Below are 26,540 nucleotides of genomic sequence, written 5' to 3' on the forward strand. Positions count from 1 at the left end.
TGGCCCGGCCATTTGTTACTCTCTAAGGCCATATTGTCAGAGGGAGTAACGGATAACCGGCATCGTTAAGTGACTTGGTGAGCTCTTTCGGCTTATGGGTGAAATCTCCAAGTCCTACAGGTGAACTGATTGGTTCAGTCTGCCCGTCAAGTAGACTTAGTTAAATTTCTCGGAAGAACAAAAAACAGCTACGATTAGATCGAGATAATGGAGTGCATTTGTTCGTTCTATGCCATTTGTTAAGGCAAATGAGAGGAACAATTAAGAACAGTTGGAAATATATATTCCATCAACCATCGCTACAAAGTGTAAAGTCACAAAAATCAGCAAAAAGTCAAGTGTGCATGTATTCCAAAGTACTACAAGTATGCAAGCACATCTATGACCTTTTAACTCCACGGAATGTTCTTGGCTCGTTCTTGGCTAAAAATAGCTTGTTTTGAACAGTCTAGTACATTTCGACGTGCATCTAATGTTTTTGCGAGTCGTGACTTGTTTGGGCACGTTTGTTGCATAACTCTTCTTAATCGTTTTTCATTAGCATTTAAGGCGTGTCCTAACAGGGAATATAACACCGCGCCATAAGACGCACATTGAAATGAACTGGAGTGTTCAAAACAAAAGTTTTGTTAGCCAAAAACATTCTGTGAAGCGAAAAATACGGATTCGCTCAATTATCTTTGGAATAATTTAGTGAAATTGTTAACATCTTTGCAGATCAAGAAACAAGGAAAAGACTCCTAAAGTATTGTGACACCAGGCTAACGAACGTACGAGACATGGAGAAAGGAAAACCCAATAGCTCGCGAAAGGTTTGTTACTCGATTGTGTAGATACCACTCCGTGGTCGGCGCTTTTTAACGAGGTGATGTTTTTCGTATTTTTGATCGAATTCATACCTAAGACTGTATAATCGATCTAGGCTGTTTCATTCTGATAAAATGGACTTATTCCAGGGTCCTGTCGTGAAACAAACTCGCCCACCTCTCCGAGGATGACTCGAATAACTGCTTTCAACTTAAATAGTCAATTGATTCAAACCAATCACGTTCGTACTCATCCCGGCCGAAATACCGAAACAGATTCAGAAAACCAGTGGTGCCTGTATACTTCTTCCTTTTTTTTTTCACACACACTATCAGCAATGAATTGTAGTTCAGTAATGGGGTGCCATGGTCATGGATTTTGCGATCAATTGCTGATTTTTTGCGTGTACTTGAATGCAGGCTGTTGGTAGCTCAAGAAGATTACACGCGCGTCAAGCGCTTGAATTATGCTGTTGTTCTTCAGTGAGCGTAGCTTTACAATTATAGATAAAACACATGGCAGCATTTCATTTCTGCCTGGGAACTCCTAGCTTAGTTTTCATTTTATGCCAATAAAGTAAAGTTTTACGGAACTGTTTCAGTTCTTCCGTAAACCAGGCTCTTTGCCTGAGAAAGGGTCTTTGCTGCAAAAAACCGGCAAGAATCGATGATTTTCTGTATTATCTCACCTCCTTGACCTTGCCTCAGCTCATTGGAAGCAATGCCACATACGTTGCCGAGATGAGGGATATGGAATTCCCATCTTGACCCAATTTTGACCCAAAATATCCTGGAGCCACTTATTGTTTTTTTTATGGAGTATCTTAAAAGTTCGACGTTAGCACTCGATACACAGTTGATTTCTCTCCTTTTGTGATTTCTGGATTATAGTCATTAACACATTATGTTTTCAGTTCTTGCTTTGACTACGGAAGAGAGCAGAAAGCGACTCATATGAAAGTCACGCTTAACAAAAGGCTCTATCGGATATCGCGTGACACCCGCTGTAACGCGACCGACTAAAGAATCAGCGAATTTTGGAAGATTTTGCTCTCTCTCTTTCGCTTAAAGAACGTTGTCGTTCTGTTACCTCCAGATTATAAAAGCAAAATTGTTAAGCTTTACGTAGAGGTGCAAATTATACCGTTAAACAATAATCTTGTACTGGCAAATAAATATTTTGTGTTGCTGACTCGCGCTATTTTAAGAGGTTTTGATTTCATTTTTTCGAGACAAGGCAAAGACTCTGGGCCGAGGTTTGTACAACGCATGCTCAAATGTGTGCGTTACCGCCAAATTCGAAAAGAATAATAAATTCCGCGTATTTTGATGTATAATTCATAAGGAACACATCCCCATTTAAAAATGTACTTCACCATTTTAAAATGTACTTGACATTTCAGGTATCTTAGTTCCTGAATGAGCCATTCAGATCTCAAATGCATTTTTAATGAGTTCTCTGGGAACTAAGTTCCTGTGTCAACCGATCAGATTTGGTTTGTAATATGGACTTTGCTCTTTAGGAACTTAGTTCCTTACTAAACCAATGACATGGGAGAATACATGACGTGACATTTCTAAATTAAGGTTCGCCTGTTTTATTTATGTCAACACTAAATAGAGCAGACAACAATGTTACACTTTGGAAATGAGTCGAATACACGATGGTCTACACGGCAACGAAAAGGCATCTGATACTACACAATTCTGTAAAAAATGCCACAACGGTTTTGCCGCGCTTTTTACCAGCGCTAATACATATATCTTATTGGTAGTTTTGTTGTGTTGTATCGCTGATTATTATTACAAGTTGTGCCGTAGTTTGACGAGCCCGTAGGGCGTGTGAAAATACAAATAACGAGTAGAATTTTTACTCAGCGATACTATACAACAAAACGTCTAATAAGTTATTTATTATCCAACACGCCAAACTGTTACATATATGTTGTTCAGTGCGGGTGAATTTCGCGGATATTTATTTACGGGGAGTGCGTGACAGAAGTATGCGAAGCAGTACCAAACTGGCGCGTTGTTTTGTTGCTGTTTCTATTTTCTTCGATGAAGTAAAGGAAGAAATTTCCTGGACGTCGAGCTGTTCTTCTTCGTTTGATTCATCTAGTAAACTTAGATCTATATTTGCCAGCCATTCTGACTCTTCGTCGTCGGATGTATGATTCAAACTGGCTGCCGATTTGTTTTTCGTCATTTAACTACAAATCCACCGTCATTTAACTACAAATTCTCCGCTGGCGCGATGTGAGAAAATCTGTTTAACCGATACTCTAGAGTACAAATACCGCGTGACATTTGTACTCAACCAATCGTTTCGTAACTTTTTCAACGCTGTAGTGTATGTATAAAGGGCAGAAATTTCCTCTCCTACGCTTCAAATGCGTTGTTTATTTTGTTTCGGAAAAGTATTTCGCTACGCTTCAATGATCTCGTCTCGGATTGGTGAAAAAATGACAGGTGTATTCATGCGTGGAAATGAACTTACACTTGCGAAACGAGATGTAATCGGCGTTGAGTTTCTTGTTTTCCTCTTCTCTCTCGTGAGTTAAAAAAATCCATTCCCAAAGAAAAACCACATTCAATCTTGTCCAACCAATGTCATTTGGTGGCTCGGTGGAGTGATAAATGCGTTTTGAATGTCGCAAGACACGGCTGAATCCGTTAGAAATGTGTTTTGGGAAACACGAAAAAGAACAGCGGTCACGGTCTATTCTCCGCCAAAATTTACTTCATGGCGCGAAATGAGGCAACATCTCTTTCAGACATCTTACCCGAGATGAAGCTAAGCGAAGATGGGTGGAGATAACTATTTTTCTGAGGACTGAATTCCTTGGGAAGAAAAACCCAAGTGCTCCATAAGTCGATAGTGCACAGCTAAAAACATTATAACGTAGCCGGTGAAATTTTGCATCCGAAATCCAACACGAATAACGGACAATACTATCTTAGAAGTGTTTGTTCAGTGAAGCGAATCGTGACAGCGCTGATGCCGAGTCTCGTTTCCCCTTGTTTTTCTCTTTTTCTGCCTCGGTTAAGAATTGTAGCCTAAGGGAAAAGGTCGTAAAATTGTCTTCGTTTTGGGATTGGTGGGCCGAGTCTCTATTTTTATCCATTATTGTCGCGAAGTATAATATTTTTCACCGTGTTCTCAAATTTGCCGCTCGCGCGAAAAAAAAAAAATTCTGGCGAAGCCATTTGCAGGCGCGAACAGTGTGTGCTATCGAGATCTGGAGCACGCTTACAGATACTGAGTTTGATTGCGCGGCTCTGCCATGTTATAAATTCAATTTGTTGTCTGTGTTATTTAGTGTTGACATGAATAAAACAGGCAAACCTTAATTTAGAAATGACATGTCATATATTCTTCCATGTCATTGGTCTGTTGAGGAACTTAGTTCCCAAAGAACAAAGTTGATATTACAAACCAAACATGATTGGTTGACACAGGAACTTAGTTCCCAAAGACCTCATGAAAAATGTATTTGAGATCTGAATGGCTCATTCTGAAACTAAGATACCTTTAATGTCAAGTACGTTTTGAAATGGTGATGTACACAAGTCAAAACAGTCTCCCCCGGCAATGTTGCTCTTGCGATAAGATTTTAGACCGGTTTATGTTGCTTATTATAACATAGCTTGTAAGAGTCGTGCAATCAAACTCAATTGCGCGAGCGTGCTTCCCAATGATTCACGCTGGTGACGTCAAATGCCTCGGGACAATTTTTTTTCGCGCGAGTGACTTCAGCATTTTTCATTAAAAACCGGGAAAAACTTCCGTAAAAAAGTTAAACTAGACATGGCAACAAGCGAATAAGCCGGTGAAGATCTGCCTAATTTTTCTTTGGGAATGGATTTTTTTAACTCACGAGAGAGAAGAGGAAAACAAGAAACTCAACGCCGATTACATCTCGTTTCGCAAGTGTAAGTTCATTTCCACGCATGAATACACCTGTCATTTTTTCACCAATCCGAGACGAGATCATTGAAGCGTAGCGAAATACTTTTCCGAAACAAAATAAACAACGCATTTGAAGCGTAGGAGAGGAAATTTCTGCCCTTTATACATACACTACAGCGTTGAAAATGTTACGAAACGATTGGTTGAGTACAAATGTCACGCGGTATTTGTACTCTAGAGTATCGGTTAAACAGATTTTCTCGCATCGCGCAAGCGGAGAATTTGTAGTTAAATGACGGTGGATTTGTAGTTAAATGACGTAAACAAAACGGCAGCCAGTTTGAATCATACATCCGACGACGAAGAGTCAGAATGGCTGGCAAATATAGTTCTAAGTTTACTAGATGAATCAAATGAAGAAGAACAGCTCGACGTCCAGGAAATTTCTTCCTTTACTTCATCGAAGAAAATAGAAACAGCAACAAAACAACGCGCCAGTTTGGTACTGCTTCGCATACTTCTGTCACGCACTCCCCGTAAATAAATATCCGCGAAATTCACCCGCACTGAACAACATATATGTAACAGTTTGGCGTGTTGGATAATAAATAACTTATTAGACGTTTTGTTGTATAGTATCGCTGAGTAAAAATTCTACTCGTTATTTGTATTTTCACACGCCCTACGGGCTCGTCAATCTACGGCACAACTTGTAATAATAATCAGCGATACTACACAACAAAACTACTAATAAGATATATGTATTAGCGCTGGTAAAAAGCGCGGCAAAACCGTTGTGGCATTTTTTACAGAATTGTGTAGTATCAGATGCCTTTTCGTTGCCGTGTAGACCATCGTGTATTCGACTCATTTCCAAAGTGTAACATTGTTGTCTGCTCTATTTAGTGTTGACATAAGTAAAACAGGCGAACCTTAATTTAGAAATGTCACGTCATGTATTCTCCCATGTCATTGGTTTAGTAAGGAACTAAGTTCCTAAAGAGCAAAGTCCATATTACAAACCAAATCTGATTGGTTGACACAGGAACTTAGTTCCCAGAGAACTCATTAAAAATGCATTTGAGAACTGATTGGCTCATTCAGGAACTAAGATACCTGAAATGTCAAGTACATTTTAAAATGGTGAAGTACATTTTTAAATGGGGATGTGTTAAGGGTGCGGTAAAGTTTCGGCCTGGCAAATGGGCCTTGAAATCAACGCTTTGGTTCTATTTCTGCTGCTAACCTTTATAAACAGCGCGAGTGCGATAGAACAGGAATTCGATGGAGCGGAATCCGGAGATGTCCCTTCATTTACGTACGAAATAAACAAGTAAGTATAGATTCAAGTTTCGTGTATTTCTTCGAAGATTCATTGTGTTAAAGATCCTTTTCTATCTTGTTTGGTAGCTACCTCATCTATACAGTCTGTAAAGAATTAGAGGGGAAAATCGACGACTTAAGTACTGAGTCTGCTTGGTCGGCGAGAATAAGAAGAATTTTTGAAGAGTCTGCGCTGAAAGGTTTAATCTTAAACAATCGTATCGTAAATGTCTTCAAGAAGAAAATTTCGCTTCTTCTCTCGGCGTTGAGGAAAGCTGGTCAAAAAGGTGGTCGCCATGTTAAGAAGCTTAAAGAAAAGTGGCAGAAAGAGACGTACTCATTCAAGATATTCTATAATGAAATTGAAGCGTGTCAGCTACAAGAGGAGAACAGAGGTTTGCGCGGACAAAAGAGAAAGCTGGAAGCATCCCTTGCAGATGAACAGGCGAAAAGGCTAAAGGTAGAAGAGAAACTCGAACAAGTGCTTAACAAAGCAGAAAAGGACGAAAAAAAATACGAAAAAAAATTTAAGATTCTAGCGCGTAAAATTGCGAAACTGCAGAGAGACGGAAAGAGAGGGCCGGCCAAAAAGAAAAAATTTACCGATTATACGAAACAGCATCAGTCACGTCTTCGACAACAGATGAAGGAAAACTGTCAGGCAACATTATCCTTCCTTGGATTGTACGATTTTATTGCCACAAAAGTAGAAGTTTTCAATGGCGAAACTCAACAGTACGAGACATTTTCCTTAATTGATGAAAACGAGCTGCCACTAAAGGACAAGGACTCAACGGAGCTGACAGATGAAAATTTGGATGAAATTAATATGTGGATCTACATTAAAGATAAATTTAACATTTCTAATGAGGCTTGGCATGAGCTGGCTATGAAAACCAAACAGATGCCAAACAGCTATAAGCTGGAGAAGAAATTGAAAGAACTTAATGCAAAATGGAATCTTCAACCTACACCTGGCCAAGCCGAGGGAGTCCAGTTAAGTTTTAAAGAAAGTTTAGAGGAACAAGTAATCAGGCTTCAGGGGAAAGGAGTTTTGAACATTAACACTAAAATCAAAGTTAAAATTAGTGGGGATGGGACCAACATTGGGAAAAGGCTCAAAATTGTTAATTTAACTTACACAATATTAAATGAAAGAGATATTGCAATGAGTGAAAAAGGCAACTATATTCTTGCCATAATCAAAACTACTGAAAGCTATGATAATTTAAAGGCAACCCTTGCAGATCTTAATGATGAAATGCAGAATCTAAAGCAAATATGTGTGGGTGATTATAAATGTGACATTGAATACTTTTTGGGAGGGGACTAGAAGTTCTTAGCTTGTGTGTGTGGTTTGGGTGCAGCAAATCAGGACTATGCCTGTATTTGGTGCAAATGTCCTAGGAATGAAAGGTTTGACTGCAGCAAGAAGTGGTCCCTCACAGACAGGTCCCTTGGTGCAAGATCATGTGAAGAAATAACTGCCAATGCAAAATCTAAAAAGTTCAATTGTAAATCAGTGCCTTTATTTTCTTTTATTCCCATTGATCATGTCATAATTGACACACTTCACTTATTTTTGAGGATTTCTGACAACTTGATTGAGCTTCTCATACAGCAACTTCGCAGGGAAGATGCAATAGATAAAGTGAAAACTTTCCCTAGTGGGTTTACAAGGGAGAAATATAAACATATGGCTGGATATGAAAAGTTTCTGAAGGACATTGGAATTTCCTTTGACTGGAGAGTAAATAAAGACTCTAAAAAATTAGAATATAGAGACCTTACCGGACCAGAAAAGTTGCTTGTTATGCAAAGCATAAATTTCCAATCACTCCTTCCCAACTTTAAGGAAACTAAAGAAATGGAAAAACTATGGGCCAGTTTTATGGAAATTATTGGAGACCTGAAGCTTGAGTTTACAACTGATGATGCTATTACTCAGTTAACAAATAAGATCAACTCATGGTTTGATAAGTTTCTATGTTTGTATCAAGCCAAAGATGTTACCCCTTACATGCATGCACTATATGCTCATGTGCCTGAATTCTTAAGACTCTATGAAAATATATCCTATTTTACACAACAAGGAATGGAAAAATATAATGATATATCATCCAAACATTATTTTAGATCCTCAAATCATAGGGGAATTTCTGCTTTAAAACAGATTCTTTTGAAGAAAAATACAGCTCCTAGAAGCAGCAGGCATGGAAAGAATAAAGAAAAGTTATAAGTGTGGAAATTGTGAAGGTCTTGGTCACACCATAAAGACATGCTCAGCTAACTGTAAAGAATGCCAGACTGCAGTTTGTTGTGCACATCTTATCAAAGTTGATGGAAGATGGACACAGAGATGTACTTTGTAAATTCCTTTCTAGTGACTGTAACTTTGAGGGCTAGGCTTCCTAGTTGACATGTTAAAAATTTATCTTATAACAGCCTTGATTACAGTAAATATAAATAAATGTAATATCCATGTGTAGTTAAGATATTCAAAAACTCTTTTAGAATTTAGTATGAACAAATATTTTCATTCCCTCAATCTCAATAATTAACTGACAATGATTATAAACTGATAATAAAATATATCAAAACAATAACTGTAGTTGTGTGATTGCATTTAACTCAGTCTTTAATTTAGCAGTCATCCCTTGTTAGGTACTGGTGTCTATTTCCATCTCCACAAACAAAAGTAAAAACAAGTTGACGGTCATCTTCAATTTCTGACCTCACATACTTGCCCCCTATGAGCTTGTATTCTATTATAGGGTTCCTTTCTGTAATCCAAAATCTCACTGCCCCTTCTGTCACAAAAGCATAATCACTATTTTCGTTTAAAATCCGTTCATCCCATTTGACTCCCAAAAAGCTGTCTAGGTCGTGATTACAAATCCGATAGACTTGCTTGTTTCTTTCCCTTTTTGCACGAGCAGCAGTGGCAATACTCACTTCAAAGACCTCCTCCACAGAAATTTCAATCCTGATTTCTGGATCGTCCTTCCTTCCAGAGTATAGCTTTCGCTTCACTTCCCGATACAAGCGGTCTTGGAAGAGATGCAAACGATCGTCTATGGATTCCATGGATGGTTTACATTTATGTTCCAACCGCATAATAGGAAATTTATCACCATCATATGGCCTCCATTCGTCAAACTTATCACTAAATCCGTTACAATGTATTTTTACTCGCTTGCCTTCTTTGTCGACCTCTTTCGACTCGATTTCGTAAAGGCGATTGTCCTTTTGACGCTTTGGTATTCTGCCCTCGTCAGCTACAGCTTTTAACGGGTTTACTTCGTTGATTAATCGCTTCGGCGCTTTGATTTCTCTTTTTACTCTGGCCGCCATGTTTGTTTTTATCGTTTGCGCATAAAACTTTTGGTCATTCGCGCATGCGAAATATGTCCGCGAGAGTCTGGATGCAAGTCAAAGCAAATGTTAACCCTTCTATGAAATGACTTTGATATCACCATCTCACAATAATTTCAGGATTGTGCGCGATTGAAAGCATGAGTTTTCCTTACAGAAATATCTTATTAGGTGTGATCAGTGCATCCTAAAACTTGGAGGAAAATGTTTTTCTTTCAAGAGAAAGTATTTTGCTGTTCAACTCAGTAAATTATGCAGATCCGAAGATATAATCTTTGCTCTTCTTGTCGTAAGTGACGCTACAGAAGAAGACATATAAACATCTCAAAATAATTAAACAGTGGCATTCAACGATAATAATTGAAGTCGAAACTTTTCCTCACAGAAATATCTCAATAGACGTGAACAGCTGCACATCAAGTAAGCTTTGAGGAAAATTTTACTTATAAATATATGCGATGCGGGAGGTTTTCTGCTTTGCATGTGAGACAATTGTTCGGCAACACTACCTTCTGGCATCGTTATCAAAGCTCTGATCTGGTTATTTTTAATGCTGTAAAACTTGTGCTATACTGGTAGCCACATGCAGTCTTAGACTGTCTTTTTTTTCTTTTGTCTGTTAGTCGTGCTTGACATGTCAGTCATGCATGTTAGTCATGCTTGAGCGAAACTGTTGAGCCTCTAGCAAGTCATAGGTAGGTTACTGTGGTAAAAGCAATTGGGGCAAACGTGGCGTGAGAGTTTGGAACTTGCTTGAATTTAATAAGCACGTCAAGGCTTTGTAACTATTCATTACTCAGCGTCCTGTTTCTATTTCTACACCACAACTTTATTGAGAGGTTCATACAGAATTTTACTCCGTACTCACCCTTACATTTTTGTCCGACTGAAGTACACGGTCAAATTATTCGTTGCAGTAGCTTACGCTACTAAACAAGAAGTTCGTGTTATCGTCACTGAGGCGGCGGAGCGTTTTCAAACTTGAGGGGAGGGGGGGAGGGCAGGCAGCATAAGAATCTCGAAATGCAAAATCGTGAAGATAAAATTGTTTTGCTCCGCCAAGTATCTAGACAAAATTTGACTCCGCCAAATTTTCAATTTGTCAATTATGCGCGCATTGAAAAACTGCAAAATTCCAGAAATTCCAGCTTTTTCTACATACCTCATTGCATTGTCGAACTAATTTTCGAAAATTTTCAATTCGGTCTCAAGGTCCTAAGTTTTTCAACACGCTAAGTCGGGAAATTCAATACTCTGAAAGCATCAGCTTGTTTAGCAAAAGGCTTAAAAAAATTCTTCTTTCTTAGTTAAATATATTCTTTGTAAAACTACACACCTTTGGTTTTTTTTATCTTTTGTTTTGTTTTTTTTTTTTAACTTAATCTGAATTTTCATCCAACGCCTTTGATTTGTATGGTTTATCCTATAATTTAAGGAAGCCTATACTTTATAAGCCCCCGGCTTCTAATAGGTTTCCTTCCTGTTACCTCTTTAGTTCCTTTGATTTTGAAGTTAGTTAATTTAGTAAGAATAGTTCTTTTTATCTTTGATGTATCATAAATTTCTTATTCGGTTAACTTTTTTTTCTGGCAATGGCAAATTAAATGAATGAATGAATGAATGAATGAATGAAAATGTTTGTAAATCATCAAATAAACTGAGTAGTACTTGGACCTAGGGTTTAAACAAAGAACAACAAATCAATACGTTTCGTAAACAGATTCATTTGTAACATCTTGATTTTACGTCGCGCAACAGTGACCATCGAGAAACCTGTCACTTTCCACAAATTATGTAGAAGAAAATTAATTTCGTCCGGTTAGATTTCGATCCCTTTGCAGTCTATGTATCGAAAAACAAGCTTGCATGAATATTGATTGACTCGTTAAGTATGAATAATCAGCCGGTTTCTTGGTTAGACCAGAACTCACAATGAGCCTAGGAGTTGTATTTGATCGCATTTTCCTACAACATTGTAGTGGGACGACCTTGTTAATTGACTCTGAATACATGCAATCGTTTTTACGGCGTCTATCAAAGTCCTATCCCCTAAGCTTTCATGCTGCAACAATGGTCGCCAAGTGAACCTTTCTTTGTAATACATGGACAAAGATATGGCCAACTCATGCTATCTCCAGGGTCATCAACCTAGGACCGAAACGATTTTTAATTAGAGCTTGAGGATGTTTAACTTACCTCTTTCTTTTTTTATGTTTCAGAAGGTGAGCATGGCGGGACTTTTTAATAGAAAAGGAAAGGGAAAAGGTTTGTTTCAATGAATTTGAATATATGAAAATCATATATGTGTACTGTGGTTTTAAGAAATGTATGAAAGCGATCCTCGCAGTAATAAAAACTGCTTATGAAGTAGTGAAAATAAGGTCTGAAAAAAAATCAGGCCCGTACGGGATTTGAACCCATGGTCTTTGCGATACCGGTGCAGTGCTCTAGAAACTGAGCTAACAAGCCAACTGGGTGATGGCCATTATGTTGGTTTTGCTACTCATGAAGACCACTGTAAATTTTTAGATAGAAACGAGTTATTTTGCAAGAAAAATTCTCGTTGGTCAGCAAAACAATAAGTATATATGACATCATATAAACATTAATTTTAAGCTCTTAATGGTAACCGTTAAAAGTCAGGGTACCTCACTTATGAATGGGAAAGCGGGACCCCTCATTAGAATATGAAATCTTGTTCTCGTAACAAACTAGTGATTTTGATTCATAGGAAATGACAAAAAAGACGAGCCATTATTGCAAATTTCTCCAAGTGGACATTCCACATCAGCATCTGTTCTTTCTCAGTCGACGCCATCACTGCTGGCTCAACCGCAAGTAGAAAATTCATCAACGCCGCCGCCACGGCCTGCACAGGATTCTTCATCAACACAGCCGCCATGGTCTGCACAAGAGGCTTCACCAACACAAGCGCCATGGCCTGCACAACAAGCTTCATCATCACAGGCACCGTGGTCTGCACAACAGGCTTCATCATCACAGACGCCATGGTCTGCACAACAGTCTTCATCATCACAGTTAGCATGGTCTGCACAACAGGCTTCATCGACACAAGCGCCATGGTCTGCACAACAGGCTTCACCATTAAAGGCACCATGGTCTGCACAAGAGGCTTCATCATCACAGGCACCATGGTCTGCACAACAGGCTTCATCGACACAAGTGCCATGGTCTGCACAACAGGCTTCATCATCACAGGCGCCATGGTCTGCACAACAGGCTTCATCGACACAAGTGCCATGGTCTGCACAACAGGCTTCATCATCACAGGCCCCATGGTCTGCACAACAGGCTTCACCATCACAGGCTTTATGGTCTGCACAACAGGTCTCACCGACACAGGCGCCATGGTCTGCACAAGAGACTTCATCATCACAGGCATCATGGTCTGCTCAACAGGCTTCATCGACACAGGTGCCATGGCCTGCACAAGAGGCTACATCATCACGGGCCCCATGGTCTGCACAACAGGCTTCGTCATCACAGGCACCATGGTCTGCCCAAGAGGCATCATCATCACAGGCCCCATGGTCTGCACAACAGGCTTCATCAACACAGGCGCCATGGTCTGCACAAGAGACTTTATCATCACAGGCGTCATGGTCTGCACAACAGGCTTCATCGACACAGGCGCCATGGCCTGCACAAGAGGTATCATCATCACAGGCTCCATGGTATGCGCAAGAGGCTTCATCATCACAGGCGCCATGGTCTGCACAACAGGCTTCATCGACACAGGTGCCATGGTCTGCACAAGAGGCTTCATCATCACAGGCGCCATGGTCTGCACAAAAGGCTTTATCGACACAGGCGCCATGGTCTCCACAACAGGCTTCATTGACACAGTCGCCATGGTCTGCACAAAAGGCTTCATCATCAGAGGCGCCAGGGTCTGCACAAGAGGCTTCATCATCACAGGCGCCATGGTCTGCGCAAGAGGCTTTTTCATCACTGGCGCCATGTTCTGCACACCAGGCTTCATCGACACAGGCGCCATGGCCTGCACAAGAGGCTTCATCATCACAGGCATCATGGTCTGCACAACAGGCTTCGTCATCACAGGCACCATGGTCTGCACAAGAGACTTTATCATCACAGGCGTCATGGTCTGCACAACAGGCTTCATCGACACAGGCGCCATGGCCTGCACAAGAGGTATCATCATCACAGGCTCCATGGTATGCGCAAGAGGCTTCATCATCACAGGCGCCATGGTCTGCACAACAGGCTTCATCGACACAGGCGCCATGGTCTGCACAAGAGACTTCATCATCACAGGTATCATGGTCTGCACAACAGGCTTCATCATCAGAGGCGCCATGGTCTGCACAACAGGCTTCATTAATACTGGAGCAAAGGTCTGCACAACAGGCTCCATCAAGACAATCGCCAGTCCTATCAAGACAGCAATTAACAACATCATCAGCCTTATCACAGGCTCAACAAGAGCCATTATTAACTTCTGCTTCGTCACATGCAGCACTAACACTTCAACCGTCATTGTCGCTATCGTGTGTAGATCTGACATCACCTAAAGAATGCGATAAAGATCAAGATTTCTTTGAAAGAAATAAATTCATTGTTACTGGGATGAATCAGTGTACTACAGAAGACGGATTGATGAACTTTATTGAGGTGATAAGTGGTGAAGAAGTGGAGGAAGTACAAATCCTGAGACAATACAGAGCTCTTGTTACGATGGCAAATGATATAAAAGGTACGTTTGTATAGCGAGACTTTCAACAAGCAATTTTCAATTGAGTTTCGAAAGTAATCGGGGATTGCCTGGGTTTCATTGAACTTTGCTCTGTGATTGGTTCAGTAAACTTTCGCCATTCTCTCAACCAATCAGATGCAAAACTAATCACAACTTGTGCGGCCGGTTTTTCCCGGCTGCGCTTTAAGCAGTTTGCTGGTTTTGACTTTGATTTCTCATTGGCCAGTGATAATATAAACCATAGTTTTGATTGGTCAGAAGGATTACTAAAGTTTCGACTTCTCGAAACTGAATTAAAAAACTGACCCATCAGAGGAAGAAGTTCTGATGATTTACACAAAGCAGGGACAAAATATGCCATGTGCTAAAATTACTATGTACTCAATTAGTCAGGTCAGCTCGATTATTTGTAGACGAAAATAAACCTCGCCGACCATGAAAATATCATATATATCTGGCGACGTTAGGACTTGAGTGCAAACGGAATTGCTTACGATATCTTTTAGTAACAGTTATGTATTATGCACATCGATTCTTATTCATTTTCTCTAGACTTTAGTGATTTTAAGCGTAAAGGCGAAGCAAGACCTTTGGATAGTGTTCAGGTCTCCATCGAACAAGCTCCTGTTTGCAGAAGCATCCTGGTTACTGGTATTTCTGAGAACACTACCCATGATACCATTCAACTGTGCTTTGAAAACCGAAAGAAGAATTGTGGTGGTCCTGTGGAGAAGGTGTATTTTACGCCCGGAAGTGGAAGAGCTGTGGTCGTATTTAAAGATCCAAAAGGTGTGCAATCAATTTCTATTGTTGCTATAAAATATTTATCTTTTAGGAACTGAACAGTAACAATTGATTCAAACTTATCGTGTATTCAATGGGTGGCACGTAGGAGATTCAAATTTTTTGAGAAGAGGAGATATTCCTGCTCCTTAAAAGGTTAAGACCTATCCCATTCACTCGATAGCAAAGTCTTCGAATCGTCCTTTCGCTCGCTGAAAGGTGTACTACTCTAACCTGTAAACTAAACACTGTATGTGGGAAATGCTGTAATTGATAAATGTAAATATAGTTTCACTGCCTCAGTGATTCTCCCGTCTATAAACTTTATCTTTCCTATCATACCTTATCTCTCCCTCTCACGAAGTTGCCTGTGAAACTCCAGTTTTCAATCACGTGAAAAGTTCGGTCGAAATTCCTGACACTTCCTTTCCCCTACAGACATGGCAAAAGTGCTTGACAGGCATCAGGAGCTACCAATTGTGTTAAACGGAAAGCAGCTTTCAATCAAAATCCACCAAGAATTTCTTGAAGATGAAACCACTCAAACGATTCAACAGAAGGAGACGGTGGAAACCCACTGGAAGCAGACCTCTCTAAAAGAAAATGAAGAACGTGGTAGAGTATTCGATACCACTCAAACGATTGAACAGAAGGAGACAAGGGAAACTTACTGGAGGCAGGCCTCTCTACCTGTTCCCAAAGAACACATAATCTTGTTGAAGAAAATAAAGCTTGCGGATAAACTAGCAGGCGAGAGTAAGAAGTTAGAAATCAAGATAGACAAAGAAAAGGAGGAAGTCCATTTCGCAGGACCCCAAGAACAGGTTATTGAAGCAATATCTGAGTTTTCCAATCAAATGAAAGGCATAGATGTGAAAGAACTTAGTTTATCTCCTAGAGTTTTGAAAGTCTTATGTTCCGAAGAGGGGATTCAAAAAGTCAATCATGAGTTGGAAAGCAATGAGGTTGAGGCGATCTGTTTCATTGACAAAGACGCCAAGATTGTGGGAACGTCAGCTGCACATGTAGACGCCGCTGAAAAGCTCGTGAACGAGTTGATGCTGGAAAAACAAGTTAAAGTGGATGCTAAGAGTGATCATTTGCTAAAGTCAACTGACTGGATCAAGATATGCGATGAAATCAATGCAAAATCAACTGTCTGTGTTCATGGAAACGTCTGGAATGATACCCGTGTAGTGGGGTTTAAAGATGAAGTCAGTGACGTATTGGAAAAGCTAAGTGCCTTCCTGGAAGACAATTACATCAAACAAGAAGACTATGTGTGCATCTCGGACCTTATGAGGAAGTATATTGGCGAGTTTCGTGAAAACAACTTACGATCCATTGAAGATCAGCTAAAAGAATTTTACGTTTCGATTAAAAATGGAGAAAGACCTGAACATTTTGAGATTTCTGGAAAGAGGGAAGGCTTGAAACGGGCGAGAAAGAAGCTTGATCACCTCACAAATGATATCGCGTTACATGCGTTTGATATAGAGCAGCCAGGGCTGCTGAAGTATCTCGACACTAAAGAAGGAAGATGCTTGGTGAAATCGGTGGAAAAGGAACAGGATTGTGTCATAGGTTTCAAGGAGAACTTGTGCAGAGAGTCCGAAACTGAATCTACTGCCTCTACAGGTGAAGAGGAAATGACTATCGAAGAAGGAAATGAATATGATGATGAGATAAACCATGACAGTGATGATAACAAGGACAGTGTTGGAACTGCTGATGATGGCAAATGTGATGATAATGATGAAGTGGACCAAAATGATGCCAGTGGTTGTGGCCTTAATGATGTCACTTCTGCTGTTGATGAAGGTACCACTGTTGGAAATGATACGTCAACTCTTGTAACAACCCATGGCCATAATATATCATGGAAACCTGGATTCATCGAGCAAGAAAAGGTATTTTTTTATTTAAGAATTAATCTGTGAAAGTATGAATACAGCATTTCAGATTGATGGCAAAATGATCCCTGATCGGTTTAAAACTGCATCATGCAAATGTTTTAACTAAACATTATTGACATTTCCATCCGAACGAGTTATTTCTATCTCATAAGTACTCTCCCCTACATGCGATGTAGAAAGTTTTGAAAGTTTGTTTGGATGTTTTAATTAGTATTTGTATCATTAGTAGGCTTGCAGCCTCTCATCGGTAGCAGTTAATCAATTAAAACCTCTACTGATTTGGAAACTGTTATTACTTTATGAAAAGCCAGCATTAGTTGAGTCGAATTAGAAATGTTTTAAGAGAGGAATTCTTACTATTTTCTTGAACGTGCTTTACAGGCTGATGTACTAGTCAGCTCCCACGGTGAAGCAATCAAAAAGGCAGGTGCTCCTTGGAAACCCACTCCAGATGTTGGCGAAGTTATTGTTTCATGTGGTTTAACCCCAGCCACGCAAGTGATGCTCACTCACTGTTGCGAGTGGGATGGCGTCAAGGGTGGGACGGCGGAGAAGGTAAGACTTGTGCTTTTGTTCATGAGAGAGTTACTCAAGACCAAATTGGTCCCTAAAAACTACCAGGAAAATGATAGGTAAAAATGGTTATATTGCCAATACCAAAATCCAAGAAGATAATGTTAGTTCATATAGGCTTGGGTGAAGACAGGCACTTGAAATTAAGGGACGTAAAAAAAACAATTTAACATCTTCCCTTCATAACTTTTCATAGAATTTTGGACAACAAGGAACAAGAACTTGACATAATGATGACTACATCTGTTGATAGCGGTGAAACGAGCGAGGCCCTCACAGGTCGAGAATGGAACTAGTCACTTCAAAGTTGATCGTCAGATGTCTTTCTATAGACCCATCAGACATTTTGACACGTACGCGCGTAATTCTTGAAGTCAATGTAACTCAAAGCAGCAAAGTCTATCTGTTATGTTTATCAAGTGGATTAAGTATGGGCACTACTAAGTTGTAGATAGACGCTTACGCTATTCGAAATTGCTTAGTTGTTGATTTGTTTTTTCTTTTGGATGTAGACATTACAAGCCATCGTTAGGAAATGTCTGGAGAAAGCTGAGGAGCTTGGAGCGAAATCCATTGCTTTTCCGGTCATAGGAACTAAAAGCCTCAAATTTCCACGAGAAAACGCTTCCAGGATCATGTTGCAGGAAGCACTTGACTTCTGCAGAGGCCATCCAATGTCCCAACTGCAGAATATTCAATTCGTCCTGTATCAGCAAGACCAGCTATTGAAAGATGCTTTCAAAAAAGAGATGAATAAGTTAAAAGCGAAGTACAAAGACGCCCCTAAGTACAGGCTACATCGCCTTCTGCAAAGTTTTCGACCAAAAACGAAACAAGGCCCAGCAAAGACAAGGCCGGAGCCTGTGAGGATTGAAATAGAGCAGGGAGATATATGCAAGGAAAAAACCGACGCTATCGTAAATGTGTTAGGTAAAGACCTAAACATGGACAATGCAGGGGAACTTAGCAAGGCAGTGAAAAAGATGTGTGGCCAGGCAGTACAAGAGGAGTTGAACAAGTTAAAGAGGCAGCCAACCACATCAGTGGTTATTACCAGTGGTGGAAATCTCCCTGCACGTCACATCATCCACTTGATACCAGAATCTTCTGATAAAGATCATCTGCAGCAGGGCGTGGAAAAGTGCCTCCAGCTGGCAGAAACAAAAGGTCTGAGCTCTATTTCCATTCCCACGATAGGCACCGGAAAACATCTTGTGTCTGCGATTGACTCACGAAACCTAATCTTTAAGGCAATCCAAAGCTTTGAAGGAAGATGCAACAGGGTTCGCAAAGTCCGAATTGTAATTTTCCAAGCAAACATGTTACCGGCGTTTCAGCAGGAACAATTCAAACACTCGCACCATTTAGAAGAAGAAGCCTCTCGACGCACAATCGTAAATAGCCCATTTAGTGTGGAGGTTACAACAGGTGACTTGACCAAAGAGAACACCAGTGAAGCTATCATGAATATTGCCAGCGCAGACATGAATTTAAACAACGCTGGCGAGTTAAGTAAAGCGATTGCAAAAGTGTGCGGTCCACTGTTGCTAAAGGAATGCCACCAGGTGGGGAAGATTCCCCCGGGCTCGGCGGTAATGACCAGTGGAGGGAATTTAACAGTACCTCACATTATCCACATCATTCCAGGCTCACCGGATCTGCAACATCTTCAGCAATGCTTAGAAGAGGGGCTCCGTCTTGCAGACGCTAAAGGCCTGAAATCGATATCAATTCCATGTATTGGCACAGGAGGGTACAATTTGGTCGCCGCACAGTCAGCCCAGGTGACGTTTCAAGCGCTCAGATCTTTTAGTGCCAGCTGCAAAAGTATTCGAAAAGTCAAAGTGGTTGTTTTGAAAACGGACCTCAAGAAGGAATTCGAATTATTGCAAACGCAACAGGGGCAACACCTTAAAAGCGTCGTAGGCGATGAGGGCAGTGGATCAGATAAAAAGGCTCTCAGGAGGCTACGAAAACGAAGACGAAGGCAGGAACAAGAACCAGTTCAAAGATACTCCGTAAAAGTTTGCGTCGTCGGTAAGGACAAGCCCAGTGTTGAAAATGCCGCAAAGAGCTTACATGATAATTTCGCCCAAGTTTTTGTCTCTAATACGGTAGAAAGTGATGACATTAGCGATCTCTCCCAAAATCAGATCCGCAAATTAAAACGAGAAGCTTCTGAGCACGACGTCAAAATGGAAGTCGAGGCTGAGCCTAGTCTTATCGTCGTTCAAGGTAAGCAAGAGGCCGTTCAACACATTGTCCAGGAGATCTGGAAAATGATCAACGAGAGAACGAAGCAGAAATATGAAGAAGGTATTGGACAATATATATCAAAGAACATCGTGTGGAGCTATGAATTATACGGCAAAGTGATAGAATTTGGTGCGAACGAGAACAAGATGATTGAGCTGGCGCACTCTAAAGGAGACGATAAAGTAGAAGTTTCTCAGGGTAGAAAAGAATTTATCATCGACGTGAAGCATAAATTAGGACGCGAAAAGGATTCTGACCAGCAAATAAGACTAGAAAGGAAGGTGAAGGAGGCTGACGAAGGTTAGATGTAGTTGAAATCACGTTGTTTTACCTCAGTGCAATCTATTCGTATCTCTAGGTCGCCACGTACGCGTTAAACAGAGTTTGGTTAGATTTATGCTTGAAGGTCTTTAATCTTGAAGGATCACCAACTACATAAACTATGTCAGAGGTATTTTAAGAAACAATTACTCTGGCTCTGAGGCTAATTGTATTATACACACCGTTCATATTGCCAAATCTTTGACTTCACTGGTATATTATAGGCTTTTTTGATTGTCCTTTATTAAGTGTTTCGCGTTACTAGGGCTTCATATGAGTAAAGACTTGATGTTTTTTGTGTTAACGACAACGTAATTATCTCATGTTTTTAGGTTTTCCTTTACCAACGCATTGGGAACCATTTCCCAATCCCAATATGAGGGTACACAAAGTTCCCCTTGTCCCAGGCAGCCAAGAGCACCAGAACGTCGAGCGCAAGTTTCAAGCTACCGCAAGTGCTTTAAAAGTTGTCAAGATCGAACGGGTACAAAATAAATATCTGTATCGGGCTTACATGGCGATGAAACAGAAAATGGATAAAGATGTTAAAGGAAGTAATGAACGAATGCTTTTTCATGGGACGGATGGTAAAAACGTCGGTAAAATTATGTCGGACGGATTCAACAGAAGTTTAAGTGGAGTTCACGGTGAGAGTCGATATTATCTTAAGGAACTGTTTTGTGGTTGACAGTAGTTTGACTCTACCCTCGAAATGTTGGATCAGTGTTAATAAGTATCTGAGTGATTGCGTACCCACTCCTTCCCTAACTTAACAACAGTCAACTGATAACAAGTTAGCTTAATATCTGTTTAGGGGAGGGGTGTGTGTACAGCTAGTTTCCCAGAGACTGAAATTGATCCGAAATGTTCTACGGTCCAAAAACACAGAGAGGACCAGTTTTACAGCGAAAAGACGAAAATGATCCGGTCACAGGCAAGGTCTGGATCGAGGAAGCTATTATCCGAATGATTATTGCAAGTATTTCATATGAAGAATATAGGAACGACGCTTTTAACACGTTCAAGCAAAGCCATCATTGAGCAGCGCCTTGCCGTCCTCATGACAGCTTTATCAATATAATAATAATAATAATAATTTTATTTATATAGCGCTAAAATCCAATAATTGTCCAAAGCGCTACCTAATTACAATATAAAATATAAAAATATCTACAATATACAATATAATTCAAACATAGCCTAAGTTATCTACTATATAAATCAAAAACATCTCAAAACAAAACGAATCTCATAACCTATATGCTAACTTAAATAAAAAAGTTTTAAGGGATTGCTTAAAAGTTGCCACTGAAGCACATTTCCTAATCTCTAGAGGTAAATCGTTCCACAATTTAGGTCCTGCAATAGAGAAAGCTCTGTCTCCATATGTTTTCAATCTGCTTCTTGGAACCACTAAATATTCTTTACATGAAGAACGCAATGACCTAGAGTATGTTTTAAAATTCAAAAGGTCAGAAATATAGGAAGGTGCAAGGCCATGAAGGGCCTTGTATACCAATAAAAGGACTTTAAAAGTTATTCTAAACTCAACTGGTAATCAATGAAGATTAATTAAAATAGGAGATATATGAACATGCCTCGGTGTCAATGTGACAACACGAGCTGCAGCATTCTGAACTGACTGTAGTCTAGCTAACAGATACTTAGGAAGGCCATGTAATAAGGAATTACAGTGATCAATTTTCGAACTAATAAATGCATGGACTAAGATTTCACATGTGTCTTGGCTTAAGTACTTGCGGATTTTAGCAATATTTCTCAAATGATAGAATGATGATTTACAAATGTTCTTAATGTGCTCCTCAAATGTTAAGGGCGGTCAGGTATTCAGTTCAATTAAAATATACAAATATCATAACCAAGAGAATACGAGTTGGCTTATGTTCTCATAACTATTTGCTATATTTTCTTTGTAAAAACTTGGCATAATTAATATGGTTTTCAATCTTCAATTTTTTTTTCTAGGAACACGTCTTGGACATGGTGTATACTTTGCTAGAGACGCTTCACTCTCTGTTAATTACGCTGGGAGTGGCACTGAGGACCGTTACATGTTCCTTGCCAAGGTCTTAGTAGGACAATACAGTGTGGGAAATCGTTTCTTGGTTGAGCCTCCGGCAATACATCCCTCCAAGCCAGAAGTTCTCTACGATTCCGTTGTCGATGAAGCAGGCAATCCCAGTATCTTCACTGTTTTCAGAGATAACCAGTGTTATCCTGATTACCTCATAACCTTTAAGCAGTAATGTTTGTTTACATAACCGATATGAAAGAAAGATCTAAACATTCCAATGTATGGTAGAATTATTAGAGTGGCTTTCTATTTGTACCCAGCAATTAGGCTTTTCTTATTTCGCACCATTTTAAGAGGGTTTCAATGGGGTTAACCGACAGCCGTAAAACGGCCATCAACTTTAGCCGTTGGCGTAAAAATGGAAGACTTTTAACCGTAATTCGTGGAAAAATTTAACTTCTAAAAAAAAAAAAAGAAAAAACTTGTGGCGACAATGATGGAGAGATAATAACTGTTACCCGTCAAATGGCCAAAATTTCGACCGTTAACCGTAAAAGCCATCAGCCTATTAGGACCCTCTTTGAAGAATTTTCCCGTAATTTTATTTCACAAGAGGAAAAACGGGGAAGTGTTTTCTCATCTCCCTCAGCTATGCTTAAGGGAGTAACCCTCAGCCATGGGTTGCATCCTTCTCTCTTTTACCGCTTTGTAGCTTTGGAAACAACTCAAGAAATAGATGATCACAGGTTATAAATATCCCAACCAAAGGGTCTTCAAAAGATTGTAGATCGCAAACGCCTTGTTCTTTTTCTATTGTTTATTGTTCTTTTACAAACAGCACTAATTGCAGTGGAAATTTTGCGTGTGCTATGCTTTGTGTCATTTCGTAACGAGACTTAACATAGCATGTATTTGAAACCGTATTGTTCATCGTAGTTTGTTCAGTTTTACAGTAAGTTCTGTGAACTATTGTATTTCATCGTATCGCACGACGTGCAGCTTTTTCGCCGTTAGGTAGTAACTCGTCAGTATCACAACAAATGTAAGTTTTGTAGTACGTAGTTTTCATCGTTATTTTTGTCGTAGTTTTCCTGAGTGTATTTAGTTTTAGGGGTATTTTGCTTCATTTATATTGTGATAGGTTTTCTTTCGCTATTTTCTTTGCAGTTTTAACCGTTTCGTTCAATACCATCTGATTCACCAATTGTTGAGATTAAATAGATTGTAAGTCGCGTTAAAAAATTGTCCTGGAGTTTCCTTTGCTTTGGTTTGTTAAATTCCTGCCCCTTCCCCCCCTAGGCAAATATTATGTTCAAATACCCCACCTTTTTTTTTGTAAAACACATGATCAGCGACGGAGATATTCTACATATTGACCGAACTTTTAAACCTAGACCTCGTAGCTTCGAATTGATCGGCCCAATCACTTTGATCCAAACATCACTTATTTTTGTTCTTAAACGGTTTTATGTAATCATTTTTCTAGAGATTGGAACTGCGATGTCGCCAGCCTCCAGCTTATCAAGATGCGAAAATTCAACTCTTCAACTCTTGAGAAAAAACAGCAACGACATGATGATGAAACAGATGAAAAGCTTAAAGATGGAAGCATTAAACCTTAAAATGAAATGTAGGGTTTTGGCAATCAAAGCTTTATCATTAATCAAACGGGTTTGATAGTAAAAAAAGTCCTTAAGTTATTTTCTGCTGTCAACTGTGTATTGCAATTGCGGCCCGGCTTCTGCGTAGTCTCAGGCCGGGAAATGAACTTCTGGTGATTCTCTGTTAGCGGAGGGTTGTCGAGTGTCAAAAGCAGGAGGCTGGGCAAGAGTTTGATGTAATCTGAACAATAACATTATCACTCAAAGGTTACAGGGCACTCTTGGTAACATTTACGATCATAGAAAAAAAACAAAATTACATATATGCTGGGATTTTGAGCCTGATGCACGACAAAATGGTAAAGTACTTCTGGCCTCGAGGGTCTATCGGTGAAGGCATTTCCTGTACAGTACTTTAGGATCATTGTACTCGTATCAAGAAAAGTGGCTCAAATTTGATAACAATAGGCTTTGTTAGAAAGGCGAAAAATGACCCTATATGGCCATTTTTCAACAATGGCGCAACAGCTTTAGAACGCACGAGGGATTTGTCGAAGCTTCCGATTAGCATACGAGCGGGAAATTTAAACGCTCGGAAAGACTAGACTTTAGTTTAGAACTATGACGACTTTAGTTTAGAACTATGACAGTTTCTGGAGAAAGATTTATACGGGGAGAAGTGGTCTGAATGAGACACATGACGTATTTTGAATTCTCGATGTGTGCATTGCCACATTAGCGGTCAATTTTTTCCTGGGGTAGACCATTGAGAGTTGACTCGACGAGACAAATTTACATACGTATGATGAACGATCCTCGCAGGAGGATCGTGCATCGTACGTATCTAATACCGCAGTTCAAAATATATGAACTTCATATATACATTGTATCAGACAAATTTACGCTACCCACTTTCCCGAAGCGGCTAAATCAGTGTTTAATTTTCCCTTGGGGTACTCCGGTGACAATAGCGCTTTATACTAATGACGTCATGAAATTTTAGACCCCCGCGTGACTCAGACAAACAAACTCCACTTCTTTGAGAGCTACAAGGGAAATGGCGAGTAGTTCGCTTATTCTCTTACAGTTCTGACCGAAGAGGACGGCGTTCCTGGCTCCAAATTTGAAAGAGAACCGGAAGAATACATTGTAGACCAGCTAAAACGGTGGGTAAAATGTAGGGGCTTAAAATTAAGCGGTAAACGAGAAGATCTTGTACAGACTGTGTGAGATGCGGGAATTATCACACCCTTGATCCGGCAATCGATCATGGAAAATGGTTTACTGCCAAAGTTTTTCAAGAAAATTCTGATGTAAACAATGTAAAAAGGGGGTTGACAGGCCTACACGACTCCCCAGCGCGTGTGTAGAATAGCTCATTCAAAGTTTGGCTCTCACGAGTATGTCTTTGAGCGATCGCCCTCTTTTGTAAGATACGAGCGGCGGATTTTTGTGTATTTCGCTCAATACTGGTTGTGTTTCTATTAAATGCCAGTTCATGTAGTTTATGTAGTTAATGTTCATGCAGTTGTCATTGAATAATTTCTGTTTCTTTAACGCTGAATTTTCTCTTTCTTTCGGTGCTTTCCTCTTAGGAGCATGTGCTCAACTTACTTGCGCTGGTCTTAGATTTGCCTTCAGTGGATCGGGAAATTCGGCTGTTAGACCTTTTTCGCCGGGCCAGTGAAGAGGACAAATATAACTTAAGTGTTTCTTTTTCTCCGTAAAAAACTCACGCGAACAAGCCACTAGCCAACGCTTCCACTTTGCCATGTCTCGCGAAGGTTTTGGGAAAGGAATGAATACTTTCTTCCCTGATTCCTTTCACTCTTTGAGTGATTTTGGCCATTTATCTGCATATCTTGAGTCTGTCTTACACTCACCCCAACAACAGTGTTTGGTACCAACCATGCCGCTTCCTTTTAGAACGCCAAGTCATTTTTTGACGAAATTTTCCGTCGTTTTGTTTTAATTTTACAGCTCTCGCTCATACATTTTTAAGCTGGTCGCAACGTTTGTCTGAGTCTGTGCGGGGGGTCTCATAGGTTATCACGTAACAAAATCTATTTTTAGTAATAGTATAAAGCGCTATTTATCTGTCGTGTGCAAATATGCTCCACCTACTCTTCCAAAATAGCTAAATTGTGATGCCAAAAATTTTTTTCCGATTAGTCACGAACTTTTTCTCGTCGCTTCGGCTAAAGTCCCTCAGCGCTACAAAGAACAAAAGAACTATTGTTTACTACTTAATGTGTGAATTTGAGCCGGAACAATAGACCATTTCTTGATACGTTCTAATTAACAAAAAAATCTAGATATAAGAAAAACTTCCTTGTATTGATCCGGTTGGGAATCCCTCTACAGAATATATGTTCTTTAAATTAATTCTTTTCGGTAAAGGGGTACATTTCTAAAGAGATCGTGGTCCTATCGGTGGGAGTATTGCACGATAATTTGGTTTTATCAACTAAGTTGAAAATATAGAATGGCCGGCACCGTGAAGAGATTTTTACGTTCACGTTTCGAGCGTTAGCCCTAACGAGGGCTAACTCTCGAAACGTCAGTTTTAGAAACACTCTGTGGCGGCCAGTCAGTACATTGTAAACTCAGTTAATTGAACCAAATAATCCTTTTTACCGGTAATTTTTTAAGGGTTAGATAGTGATTAATGGTAGAATATTTGTACATTTTCTTCATAATCAGCTAAGCGTCTCAAAAATCTTGAAAGAAATAAACAGACGTCTTTGATGTTGCCTCAGCACTCTCTACGTCACGTAAGCTTGATTTCCTATTTCCCGAAGCGGCAACCAAACAGGACTGACATTGTTTTCAAAACAATCTCAATCAATCAATATTCAACTAAATGAATTTCTTTCATCCTTCCTATTCAAACTTGAACCATT

General features: G+C 39.8%; 2 protein-coding genes and 1 pseudogene across 4 annotated transcripts in view; all 3 read left to right on the plus strand.

Annotated features, from left to right (window-relative positions):
- The window catches only part of LOC111340383 (translation machinery-associated protein 16), a 35,950-nt gene extending 9,561 nt beyond the window's left edge, over nucleotides 1-26,389 (plus strand). Inside the window, exons 7-8 of one of the 2 annotated variants that reach the window (XR_015996376.1) lie at nucleotides 23,523-24,803; nucleotides 25,233-26,389. Coding sequence is in view for 1 of the 2 variants with exons in the window: in XM_088747937.1 (XP_088604063.1) it covers nucleotides 23,523-23,658 (136 nt within the window). In the remaining variant the exon portion in view is untranslated. Of the gene's footprint in view, nucleotides 1-23,522 lie in introns of both variants that reach the window. The other variant, XM_088747937.1, reaches the window with a different exon arrangement.
- LOC111335103 (protein mono-ADP-ribosyltransferase PARP14-like) lies at nucleotides 585-23,282 on the plus strand. Its single transcript, XM_088747909.1, has 9 exons — nucleotides 585-812; nucleotides 11,634-11,679; nucleotides 12,146-14,152; nucleotides 14,705-14,941; nucleotides 15,374-16,845; nucleotides 17,233-17,406; nucleotides 17,937-19,980; nucleotides 20,334-20,648; nucleotides 21,988-23,282. The coding sequence occupies exons 1-9, from the start codon at nucleotides 780-782 to the stop codon at nucleotides 22,266-22,268; spliced, it is 6,609 nt and encodes a 2,202-aa protein (XP_088604035.1). The 5' UTR covers nucleotides 585-779; the 3' UTR covers nucleotides 22,269-23,282.
- LOC148736636 (uncharacterized) lies at nucleotides 5,902-8,653 on the plus strand (annotated as a pseudogene). Its single transcript, XR_015996750.1, has 2 exons — nucleotides 5,902-6,049; nucleotides 6,127-8,653. The product of XR_015996750.1 is annotated as an uncharacterized LOC148736636 (transcript).
- Nucleotides 26,390-26,540: the final 151 nt, after the last annotated feature.

This window comes from Stylophora pistillata, chromosome 2, assembly GCF_964205215.1.
Source record: "Stylophora pistillata chromosome 2, jaStyPist1.2, whole genome shotgun sequence".
Taxonomy (NCBI): domain Eukaryota; kingdom Metazoa; phylum Cnidaria; class Anthozoa; order Scleractinia; family Pocilloporidae; genus Stylophora; species Stylophora pistillata.